The sequence below is a fragment of the Punica granatum genome, chromosome 8 (genome assembly GCF_007655135.1).
Source record: "Punica granatum isolate Tunisia-2019 chromosome 8, ASM765513v2, whole genome shotgun sequence".
Lineage (NCBI taxonomy): Eukaryota > Viridiplantae > Streptophyta > Magnoliopsida > Myrtales > Lythraceae > Punica > Punica granatum.
Genome location: NC_045134.1, coordinates 24,035,165 through 24,048,284, shown reverse-complemented (window position 1 = coordinate 24,048,284; position 13,120 = coordinate 24,035,165). Strand labels below are relative to the sequence as shown.

General features: G+C 36.3%; 2 protein-coding genes across 2 annotated transcripts; both read left to right on the top strand.

Annotated features, from left to right (window-relative positions):
- Window positions 1–1,361: 1,361 nt before the first annotated feature.
- Window positions 1,362–1,820, top strand: LOC116188876 (S-protein homolog 2-like). Its single transcript, XM_031518335.1, has one exon. The coding sequence runs from the start codon at window positions 1,362–1,364 to the stop codon at window positions 1,818–1,820; it is 459 nt and encodes a 152-aa protein (XP_031374195.1).
- A 1,474-nt stretch (window positions 1,821–3,294) lies between these two features.
- Window positions 3,295–3,663, top strand: LOC116188875 (S-protein homolog 6-like). The gene has a single exon (XM_031518334.1). It carries the CDS (start codon window positions 3,295–3,297, stop codon window positions 3,661–3,663), a length of 369 nt encoding a protein of 122 aa, XP_031374194.1.
- Window positions 3,664–13,120: the final 9,457 nt, after the last annotated feature.

Here is a 13,120-nt window from a genome sequence, read left to right as displayed (position 1 = left end):
ATTTTGTTTGTTTTCTTCTTGGGGAGAAAAATGGAAGGGGAATTTACGAGGCTGTGGTGCAGTGGGGGAGAAGTGCAATAAAGGCTCCTTCTGTTGTGAATCTACCACAGACTCGGAGGTCACCATCTCGTCCCCGTCTTTGTCTGTCTCCCCCCTCGTCTAATCTAGGTTCTCTCTCTCTCTCTTCCCTTTTTTTTTAAAAATTTAAATTAATTTCGGTTAAAACTGAAACCGAATCGAACCGATAAATATCGATTCGGTTTGGTTCGGTTTCGGTTTGAATTTTAAGATAAAATAGAATTTTGGTTGGTTGGTTTGGTCCAGTTTGGTTCGGTTAGAACCGAATGGACATCCCTGATAAAATTACCACAGTGCCATAGTGAGTGGAGTCGGCAAATACATTAGTTCGAATTTGACACATTTAGCAATGCTCAAATAAAATATCTATAATGATTTTCTTTTCCTAGTTATAAAGAAGGGCTCATGAGTTTTGAGAAAAAAAATATTAGGAACATGGCTCGAACTTAAAACCGTTAAAGGATTGTCATTGCATTATATCCCCTCTCTGTCAACTCCAAAGTTTTGAAAATGAAAAAATTACTCCCCAAATTGTAATGCCTTTAACTTCCAGTCCCTAAATCTTGGTTGGCGGAAGGAGAAGAATGCGTGTTCCCTCCCCTTCCTCGGAGAAAATAATTGAGTGACATTCTCCTAATTTCCCTGCTTCTACCTCCCAGAACCTAGAAGCGAAGAGGTGCATAAGAAAAGTGCGATTCCGAGCCACACCCTCTCGGCGGCTCAAAGACCCAAATCAAATGTGATAGGTGACCCATGCCATCCCAACAACAGAACTTGTAAAAATTGACGTCGAATTAACAGAAGTCCAAATTCACGAGAATCGGAAATCACATTTGCAATACTTGAAATATCAGGATAGGTTATGGAATCCGAAACAATTATAATGCCTTCTTATGTAATTATATTACCCTTCAAACTGAAAGCAACATACAGAGGGCAAAAAAAAAAAAAAAAGGTTTTCAATGTCACAGCACATGAGAAATCTATATATTTAGACCATTGCTAAATGTAGCATTCATTCGGCACGTCAAGTTTCGGAGGAATAATAATTTCTGATTTCATTTCAACGGGCGGTTTAGCCGAATAATTTAAAGCTGATGATTGGTTTAAATTTAATATCATGGAAAATATGATGCGCGTTAAAGTGAGAAAAGGTAAACTCCATATATATATATATATATATGTACGTGTCTGTTATGTAGATTTGCACGGTAGCCCACTGTCTTGGAAACGTTCCTCACATATATGATCTTTTAGACTCGTGAAAGAAGAGTCCTACAAATATGACATCAATGAGTAGAAGCACTCTGTTCGTCATATATCTAATCGGATTTTGGGTCAGAATCATCACTGCCAATGCTAGGTCATCCGTCGCCCCGAAGAAGGTGGTTGAGATCTATAACAAGTTGCCGTTTGGTATGGTCTTAGATATCCATTGCAAGTCGAAGAACAGAGATCTGGGGAACCACACCATCTTTGGTCCCCAATTCTACCAGTTCCAAGTCCGCCCCAGTAGGTCCGGTACCACGGAGTACTCCTGTGAATTCAATTGGGTCGGCGTCGCAGGAGCGTTAGTTAATGACTTCTACACGGAAAAGAGGGACACCATTAGGTGCGCGACGAGATGCAGGTGGGTGATCAGATACGAGGGTATATATGGATACAGAGAAGATACGGGCGAACCCGATATCGTATACGAATGGCAGACGTCTCCACCTCCTCTTCACTTGGATGGAGAATAGAAACTGATTTATGCATTATTAACCTATAGGTAGTGATCCACCGCCGTCTTTTTAAATTACCTTGCGGAATCTAATTACGGATAATTTTAAATCATGAATTTCTCCGGTGCAAAAGGAATAAAGCGTGAGTATGAATATCGTTCTCGAGAGAATCGGTCAAAACTTCTATTGCAGCAGTTTCTTTCTTTTCTTTCTCAAAATATTGAAACTTTTAAATAGAAATTTAAACAAGAACGTAAATCAACGACTAGAAGTATGCTAACGCTCATCGGAGGGTGAAGATGAAACTGTAAACCGACTTGAAGGTGCACCGCCTTTTGGCCAACCAATTAAGATTTGCCCTAAAATAGATTTTTCTATTTGTAACTACGATAAAAATTAGGGTTAATATCACCATATAAGACGATATTTTGAAAATTTTCACCATATAGCACATGCCATATTAGTTTTATAATTCAGCATGATAATTTTGAAAATTTTTCATGACATAGCACAACAATTTCATCAAATAACACAAAATTTTGAAATTTTTTCACCATATAGCACAAAAAATTGACGAAAAACTAGCATCGTGCTACATGGTGAAAAAATTTCAAAATTTTGTGTTATTTGGTGAAATTATTGCTTGTTGTGCTATGTCATGAAAAAATCTCAAAATATCATGCTGAATGGAGAAATTAATGCGATATATGCTATGTGATAATTTTTTTTTAAAATATCATACTTTATGGTGATATTAATCATAAAATTTATCTTTAGAGGCCCCAAAGTTATTGTAAATGACTAATCGTATGTCATAACTAATCAGCGTTAAAGGTCTCATTAACAATTAATTTGTTAAATTTTACAGAAACCTAATCAACTCTTTGAAATGATACTAGAAGTCACACTAGCGAGAACGGGGTACTGAAATTTTTCTCACCCATAAAAGTATAATGAAATAGAAATCCGGATAACTAGTTTCTTTTTCTACTTGGCATACGAAAACCCAATTGAATTTATATAGGACCGATCCAGGATAACCTATTAAGAGGTAAAGTTCTCTCATTGTAGATCTTCTCAATTCATAAAACTCGAACTAGAGACACTTACTTAAGAGGAATAAGCACCTAATCACTTGAACTAATAAAAAAAAAAAAGAAATTTACTCACTAGCCCAAAAAAAGAAAACTTAACTTAAATAATTTTTATTTATTATAAAAAGCAAGTGCAACTGATGCGTCATATAAATGATACTTCCTTTTATTTGTATGTGTAGTTAATTAATTTCGAAAAGATAACCGTCTGAACATTTATAGAAAACGGATTTCTATTTAAGCAATGCTCGTTTGCTTCAACAATCAACACAGCAACCAAAAGAATCAAATAATTGGGGGAAAGAAAAAAACAAAGAAAATAAACAAGCATGAGTTTGATTAAGAGGAGCTCTTTTTTCTTTCTTGTATCTTTGTTGGTGCTATGGGGAGCCCCGACGATGACCACTGCATCTGATTCTGCCCACACTGATATCTTTCAATTCAAGCAGAAGGTAAGGGTCGAGGTTAACAATGTGTTGTCTAGCCCAGTAACCATCCATTGCAAGTCGAAGGACAATGACCTTGGGTCCCATGTGATCAATGCGCATGGGTTATACTCGTTTGGGTTCAATGTCAACTTCATAGGCACCACCCTGTTCTTCTGCGGAGTGAGCTTGCAGGGCAAGAGAGTCACTTTCGATGTTTACAAGGCCTCCAGGGACCAGAGCCGATGTCCGCACTTCTGTGAATGGCACGTTGACACAAATGGTGTGGAGGGCTTTAAGCCGTCCGCTAAGGCCCCCGACATTGTGATTCCATGGAAATAATTGAAGAAACAGAAACCGTAGGGCATCTAGAGTTGAATAAATGCCGATGTGATATATACGTTTTTATTTTGTTCTTTTAAATAATATAACATGGTATTAATAAGTTTTATTACTGATATTTAATGCTTTTGGCTGGGTATTTGTGAACATGGCATTGGGCCCGCAACTACTGTCAGTCAATCTAGATTATTCCCAACAATTATAAAGGTTGTGGTGCGGTGGTGCAGGCCCTCACTTAGTAATCAATAATTTCAAGTTCGATAGTTGTGGTTGGACTATTCGTGTCCCTTTAAGTCAGAAAATATGCCTATATCGAGATCTCAATTTACTCTACCAATTTAACTAAATGGATTATTCAATATGACATCCTTCTAGTATTAAATTGACTACTAGGTTTTCTTTGCATCATTCATTATTCTACCAATTTAACTAAACAGATGATTTAATATGACATTCTTCTAGTACTAAATTGAGTACTAGGTTTCCTTTGCGTCATTCATTATTCTGTTGTTAATTTTAAATTTTCACTTATCTTGGATGTCCTCCCTGTCGACAAGATGTAAAGGTTATTTTCCGTCCCATTCGATGGATACAATTTCTTTTTTTTGGTTGAAGAATACGCTTGTTTAGCGAATAAAAGGAACAGTATATATTCTCATTTCAAGTTGATGTCATAATATACTTGATAGCTCTCGCTGTTGACCTAGAACTAGAAGATTATGTCACTAGAAGATTATGTCGATGGCTAATAAGAGGGCATGGGTAGTCCTACAATAAATATCGAACTTGGGACGTCTTGGTTATCAGGTGAAGGCATACGACACTATTGCACTACACCCTCTTAGATACTTCACATATCCCTTTGATTATTTCCAATTGCTTTGTTTCTTATTATCTGAATGAATTTCTTTCGTAAATTGTAAACAAAAAAAAAGTGAATTACGTGCATATTAGAATTTCTCGCAAAGCAACTTCTTCTTGTTAAAATAAACATTTTATTTTGTGAATAATCATTATTAAAAAAAGACCGCCCCGATGCAAGGACTTATAAAGAAATTAAAGAGTCAATTTATTCAAGTATATAGCTCAAGTCATTGGCTTTGTCTTTTAATATTTTGATAATTATTGAAGTGACTATTAAGAAATCAAATATAAATTTTTGGACGGTATACTTAAAAATGGAGTTTTCACGTTTGAGAATATGAAACGGAAAAGAGATGTTGTGACGCAGCCCGTTTCACTCTTCAGTTTTTGTTTATTAATATTTGATTGATTTTACTCTCATCAAGAAGCTTGAATTATTGCTCCACACATGGTGTTCCGTTCTCATCTATCCTTAAAACAAAAGATACAGTGTTATTTTTTTCACATATATATGCCGTGCAAATATCTTTTATTTAAATGTTATGTTATATTATTCAGTTATTGTTTTCAATTCCTCACGAGAAGTATCTTACTATTATTTCTGGAACTTACTGTAGAAGTTTCACTTTTGAAACTGAATTCGGTTCAAGTTCTTTTTATTTTTCTATTTTTATCCTTTTCTGCTAAAGGTATTATATATATATAATTAGTACATCTTACTAGCATTAGTTATTAATAATTTAGAAAGATCGTGACCATGGATAGTCCATTTTATACGTTTGCCTTCATTATTTTCTTTCTCCACTCTTTTTTTGGTTGGAACTAATAGTCTATAAGTATATAGTCGAGTAGAACTTATCAAACTGTGACACTATACATTTTCTTTTGTAATTCATTCAGGGATGCGTGAATTTGTTGTTGAATACAAAATATTTTTCCATTGTAATTTACCAAAATCAATTTCTCGGAAATTTCAAGATTGTGTCATATTTGATTAATTATACCGGGCATCTACATTTTGAATTGGCTTTTAAAATCAATTTGTAATGTTTTTTCACTAATAAGGATGAATAAGGAGCTAATAATCTATAATGTAATAATATACCTCTCAATTTGCCATTATATATGATTCAGGATCAAAAACCCCCTCTTTGAACTTCTAAGAGCTAGCGTGCTGCCGAAGATACAGTCCTCCATGCCTCACATCAATCCTATCATTATATTCTTCATTGCAGAGTTTCTAAAAAGATATTATATATTATTCCTTTGATTACCCCATAGTGAACCGAACAGACTTGATTGGATTAGCCGGGGTCGAATTGGGTTTCCTAACACTAGGGTTCATACCCAAAGAAGAAGAAGAATAATCAAAAGATACCATTTCCACAGATCTAGAAAGAACCGAATTACTTACTTTGTCTATATGACGAGATTTTAGCATTTTTTTTCTTGGCAACATGATTTCCTTTTTAACATGATTTTAAGACAAACATTAAACATACATGTTTTGGGTCCTCGGTCGCGGTCAATGAGGGAAGAGGCGCAATTGTACAATATCGGCCTGTCTTGGAAAACTTTCCTCTTTGCTCTTGTAACTATGTGTCCATGTACGAGAAGTTATTGGGTGATCCTACCTCACCACGTGATTTGAAGAAGCCCCTATCAAAATGCATTAAACCAGAGACTTGATGCTAATCACTCCGATAATTACCATAATTATTCTTCATTAAAGAATTCTGATTGGTTTTTCCTCACCACATTATTTGAGATAGTATCATCTAAAATTTTCTCATCCATGTACACTGTCTCTCTTCCAAAACATTTTCATCTACAAATAGCTTAACTTAAAATCATGTTCAACTTCTTCCAGCAATCCTTCATGTGTCCTATTTTCCTAATGAAGCACAGGAATTCTTGGATCCAGAAATGCCATTGTGTAGGCATCACCATAACTCCCGTGGAAGACTAAGTTTATGCTTGATAACTCAAATTTAATTTAATTTTAGCACTTAATTGAGTTTAGATTATTTGATAGAACAAAATAAAAATGGACTTAATTTAATGATTCAGTCAAAAAAGGGCTTAATCATTAAGGAGATGAAAACCTACTTCTTTTTCTTCTTCTTTTTTTCCATTGAATTGCTCAACCATCCGTGTAGTTTTGGAAAATTGCAAAAAGGTCCATTGCTGCTCAGATAGACAGAAAGCTAGAAAGAGAGAAAGAAAGAGAGGAGGGGACTCAAGCGGCTGGGGGAGAGGGGTGGTGGTGGTCCCTAGTCTCGGCCACCACCGTTCGAGACAAAGTAACCAGCGATGTCAGAGGTCGCCAGCAACCTCATCTGGGCAGTGGTGGTCGAGACGGGGGCCACCACTGCTCGAGATCGAGCCAACTCTCTCCCTTCTCGATGAGAGAGAAAGCTTGATCTCGAGCGGTGGTGGTCCCCAATCCCAGCTACCACCGCCTGATAATTCTTGATAATAAGAGTTTGTTTGCACGAACTCCCTCTAGTTCGTCAATGAAATTAGTGTTTTTAGATAGTTTTTATATAGTTTTTATGTCAATCATAAGGTCGTGACGGTGTTTAAGTCTTTTGTTAATGTTACAAGTGATTTTTGGCTCTTATATAGTCGTATTTCGGCAATGGTAGGTGCGGATTGGAGCTATAGTCAGATTGCTCAAAGTTACAAAGCCCATTTTTAGAAGTTGCAACGCTGGATAATATAGGAGAAGTCAGTAGCTTCAGAGTTGCAACACCCACTTTTAGAAGTTGCAACGCCGATTGTACTGTCATTTTTGCCCAAAACCGACTTACTTTTTCTGAAAGTCAAATATTGTAGACCTCTTCTTGGTGATTTAATGGACAAGTTGCACATTTGATTAGGCCCTGATTAATGACAGCAAGGACAAGGAAGCCACTTTTTAATGTTCTATATATAGGAAGCTTAGAGAAGAGAAGAGGGGGAGGGATATATACATAGACATCATCATCTCTCTTCTTTCTTCTTCCTCTTGTTCGTAAGAAGAAAGGGGGAGAAAAGGAGCTGCTAAAAGGGGGTTGAATAGAGGAGAAAGAGGGTTGCAGCAAATGGAGAAGAGGAGGAATCGGCATCAAGTCCAGAAGTCAACAATACCGGGCTCTTCCCTTCGCCCTTTTTACTTCCTTTCCTCTTGTCGAACATGATTTATGGGATGGTGTATACTTTGGCCATGAATTAAACTTGTTTCTAGGGTTTCGAGGAACTTGATGTGTAGTTAATCTTTGATACTCTCCTGATCTTTTTGATGAGTAAATCGAGGTATTTATTTTGTATCCGTGCGTAATGCGTATGGTTGCTGATCACTAACTATATTGATGTAGTAATTTATACAAACTCGATGGAGTAAGTAGGATTAGACGGGATCGAAATAGTCTATGTTCGACTTCGAGTACTTAAGAAAGTAGGGTTGTTTCACATGTTTGATAGAGATACACTAGCTCGCCTTGGGCACACTAAATCGAGATTGTTGTTTAATGAGACTTCGTAAATGACAATATCCTTAGAAATATAGGAAGTTGGTTTAAGGAGATATCTTGCCTAGGCAATTCGAGAGATACTTAGGGAAAAACATCGAATCTCGGGGTAATATACTCGGTTCGTTCAAAGAAAAGAGAAGGTGGGTAGAAAAGGACCTAATGAACATCGAGTGAATCGGGACCCTAGCTCTTCTAACATAGATTGTTTCAATTAACTCTATAGTAACCTTGCTAGTTAGATTTACTTTCTTTAATTACATCTCTCATAGTTACCGATATCCTTGACTTCTATTAGGTGTGTTAATTTTAGTGCCTAGCGATAAATTTTGGATAAATTTTCCATGGGAACGATACTCTACTCATTTCTATATTACTAGATATTATACGTATAGTTGGGAGTTTGTGATATTGAGAATATCTGCATCACCGCCCATATGAGGTCGCTAGCGACCTCTACTGTCACTGGCGACCTTGCCTTGGGCGGTGATAGCCGGGATCAAGGGCCATCGCCACCCCCTCCCTCTCCGAGTGAAAATCCTCGATCCATTGTTTTTGAAAATTTTTTATTTTCTGAATTTAAAAAACTAAAATAAAATTTGGGCAAAAGAGAAAAGAAGTTAAAGTATTGGGCATTTATCTAAATATAATTTCAGCCATTATAATTTACCTCACCAAATAATTTTCACTTAATCAATTAAGCACTTATTCTATTTAGATCTTAAATTTTTAACACTTAATTTTCAACACTTAAAATTAAGTTCAAACAAGCACAACCTAAGGAGAAGTTACTAGGTAATTCTATCTCATCACGTGGCATGAGGAAACACTAATCAAAATGTATAAAACTAAGGACTTGGTGCTAATCACTTGGATAATTGCCTTAACTGATCTTCATTATAGAATTTTTATTGGTTATTCCTCACCACATCATTTAATGTAGGATCATCTAAAATTTTCTCCAACCTAAGTGTCATAAAGCTCAGCCTCAACTGTCACTGGAAAGTTCACTAGTAAATGCCTCAAATAGGTCCCATGTACACAATTGGCGCCTTCTCCTTTGGTGCTCAGGTTTTGTCATCCATGAAAAGGTGCATGGCAGACCTCTCGTCCATGTTTAATGCCCTGAAAGAGTCGCGAACATGTTTCCCAACATGCAACGACAAATATTAGCATAAGCATGATACGTAAGGCATGGTACCTGTCAAGGATCCTAGATCCCATATCGAAAACATATAAAGATAATTCTGGGTTTATAAGATGGTTGAGCATTGTATCCTATTAGCTTGAGTTTTTAAGATGCAAATGGGCCTAATCCTTTGTATGCCGTTCGGATATTTAAGAGTACCTTATTGAACTTGTCTAATGTGGCAACTGGTAAGAGCATCACTCTCTTGCTTAAGTTATCAAAAGGCATGATTGGTTTTATGTAACAAAACCCTCACACTCTGTTTGGATATGGCTCATGGGGAGGGGAGGGAAGGGGAGAGTAAAAATTAGCCTTGTTTGGATATAGCCTAATAAGGGGAGAGGAAGGGAAAGGATGGGGAATTTTAGCCTTATTTGAGAAATATGCAATTGATAAATTCTTAATTATTCTTTTCAGCTCCTTTCAAATACAAGTCGGGGTTGAAAGAAAATTGGGGTTTAGAGGGGAATTAAGATAAATAATTTTCCCTCATACTCTTTGCTCTCCATTAAAATCATGAGATCAAACTCGGAGAATTTTTCCCTTCCCTTCCCTTCCCCTAATCCCAATCCAAACATAGTATAAACCTCCTACAATCAATCCAAGGATGATTAACTAGAAGTTGATGTACAAAATTAAAAGGGAATCACATGCATTCCTTCACCGATGGTATAGTGAAACATATACACGTATGCGCAGTTGTAGATCGCTCAAAACATGAATAACTTTGATAACAGAATTGGAAAATTTAACCAACAGATTAGGGCAAATCTTCAATCATCTCTCCTTGATGATATATGGTCAACAAGAGAATATTCAGGGACAGCGTCTCTTGCTATGTTGAGAAGCCGAATTATTGGTCTGAGATGATTTGGTTTCCTCAAATGATATTACGGGTTTGCACTTTGGCAAGAAACCTTATCGAGACCAGGAGCTTGAGGGATTGAAGCATCACCATGAATTTGAGGTGGAGAGAGAAAGGCCAGGGAGATAGTGAAAACTTATTGAGGCGATTGAGTTAACCTAAAATAAGAAAGGATTATGATAATTGATAAGGTTATTTCAGTGTACGCATACTCTTGAAAATTGTATGGAGGCTTCTCTATCTTACATACATGCAATCCCCCATCTAAGGGTATAAGTGAGAGAGATGTTTCATGAACGGTTCAGTTTCGGCTTGATAAAGCTTGAATTTAGCTCGATCTTATCAAGTCTGAGCCGAGCCAAGCTCAAACTTGCCAGTCAAGCAAGTCGAGCCGAGCTCGATAGTATTTGGCTTAAGAAACTAGCGAGTCTGAACGGACTTTTTTTATTTTTATTTTTATTTTTTTTATGTATATAGCTATAGTCCACTTAACTTATATAAGGCTAAAAAATAGGTGTTGGCTCATATACAATTTTACTTAAGGATTTTGATTTTGTTTTGAGTTTAAACGAGTTCGAGCTTGTCCGACCATATATGAGTTAAAGCTTTTCTACTTCACTGGGCGAGCGACATCAAGCTCAAGCTTGAGCCTTTGTTTGTTAAACGAGACAAGCTCAACTGTGGATATATAGGCTCGACTGGGCTCACGCTTGAGCTTGAGAGCAAATAAACGAGTCGAGCTTAGCCTCCTAGATTCGGGCTTGGCTCGGCTCGTTTACACCCCCTACGTCCCATAGATAAGAGACGCGGTATATACATGAACCACCATCAAGAAATTCATAGATTCGAGTAACTGAGAAAACGTCTTATCAAGAATTAAGGGTTATGGAGAGTTGACTTCATTGGCAACCATCATTGGGGGTGGGTGGTTGGCGGGTATGCCCCTATCTCCTTAATTTCTCTCGATATGGGAGAACCCCTCCCAAATTGGGAGAAATCCCAATCGGGAGAAATCAGGATTTGCCAGTGAAACCTATCGTGGGTGGGTGGCTGCTAGTGGCAGCCCTCGCTCCCCCTCTATCGATTCTTCCCCTTTTTTGTTTTTAATTAATTATTTTGTTTTTAATTGTCCCGTTAGTAAAGTTAATGGAAAATGTAACGGTAGGACTAAAGTGGTTAGGGCACTAAAGGTTGAGATAAGGGTAGGGGAAAAAAACGTTTGGGACCAAAATGACAAAAATGATAAAGGTTAAGGACCAAAAGTTTTCCTTTTTTTTCAAAATAATTATAAAGAAATCACAAAAGTTTTCGATGGAATGAATAGCATTTTCAAATGCCATGAGCCTCTATAATAGAACTGATAATATTTGACACGATGTGATAACACGATATGAATACGACACAAAGTTAAGCGGGTTTGAGTTAAGGCTAAATGTGTTTCGTGTCTAGACAGGTTAAACTCGTCTGGACACGATAAATAAACAAGCTTAAACGGGTTCAAGCCTTATAATTCGTTTAGATACGGTTAGATCGATTTATATTATTTATTATCGAGTTTATAAATTGTTTTGCATATTGTATCAATTTATAGAAGAAAATACAGTAAAATCATCTAAATTTGATTATATAAATCACCCGTTTATGGTTCTTTTATCATGTTAATCGTGTAATAACGTGTGACTAAAGTTAATAGTGACATATCATGTAGGTATAAATACGTACCTAAAGGTAATAGTGTCATATTGCGTAGGTAAGTATACATACACATTTAGACACTCTTAATTAAACCGGTTAGACGTGTTGGATCCGTGTCAACCTGTAATTCAACGTGACATGTTCGCTTTTTGAAAATATTGACACATTTTTTAAACGTGTTATGTTCCGGTTTATAGTTTTTTGACAGGAACCTATTTATACACGACCTATTTAAATACGATACGACACATATTGCCATCCCTTACTCTATAATGTGAGTTATGAAAACTAAAATAGGCACCTGTCAAAATATGGAAAAGAAAAAGAATACATGCGCCAAAGAAAATGATAAGATAAATATAAAACATTATGTTTAATTGGTTCTTCGAAAATTCAAAAAAAAAAAAGAACAAACATTTTGTAGCTCAACTTTTAATTTCTTTTTTGAATGGTCAAATGGGCCAAATAATACGAAGAGAGTATTGCAAGAGAATATAGTGCAGAAAAGCTATGTGGAAGCAATGTCATGATCAAGTGGATAAAAGAGTAATAAGGGTTATAAATCAGAGGATTAGTTTTTGATTGAATAATAGCAGTTAGACGATTTTGCGAGTGATATCACTTATAAAACATAATATTCTCTATCAAAAAAGGATTGATATAGTAGCACATGATCTCGCACGATAATTAAGAGATTTCAAATTCGATACTCAATGGAACTCTTATGCCCCTTATTAGTTATTAGAATTTCTATTTTATTGTATTGGTTTTTCGAGCCTCTATTGTGATCGAAAAGAAACAACATAATATTATCTTATCACGTAATTATCTTTTCCTTCTTCGCTTGGTGCTTCCTTGGTCGTCATCCCCAGCAACTATCCTTCTTTTAATATCGTCAAATTTTCAATGTTTTCCATTCTAGCTTTGTAAGGCACCCAAAAAAAAATGTACATAATAGTGAAATGACATAATATATGCTTGTGCAAGGATACAAGTGTTAGGACCATGAAATTCGGGTCCAAACCACGAGTGGTTCACGTGCGTTTTGTGGATGAAGAGACTGGATTCACAGCCCACGTTTAGCCTCGAACCCCTACACAATGAGAGATCAAGGGTGGTGCCCGATTTTCCTCTTCGACACTCAAATCAATGTGAGCTGTGAATATAGAAAAAATAATGAATTGTTGATCAATCCTAAAAACATGTAAAGTGTATGTATTTATTGGGGGTTTAGAGATAGATTACGTTATTACCATTACAAGATATTCGGTATATTTTGATATCTCATATTTCGATATATTAGGAAGTGTATCATATCCCGTGAGTGATTGG

Bases quoted from the DNA above. Each gene is read 5' to 3' on its own strand.
- LOC116188876 (XM_031518335.1), top strand. From the start codon at position 1,362: ATGACATCAATGAGTAGAAGCACTCTGTTCGTCATATATCTAATCGGA.
- LOC116188875 (XM_031518334.1), top strand. From the start codon at position 3,295: ATGACCACTGCATCTGATTCTGCCCACACTGATATCTTTCAATTCAAG.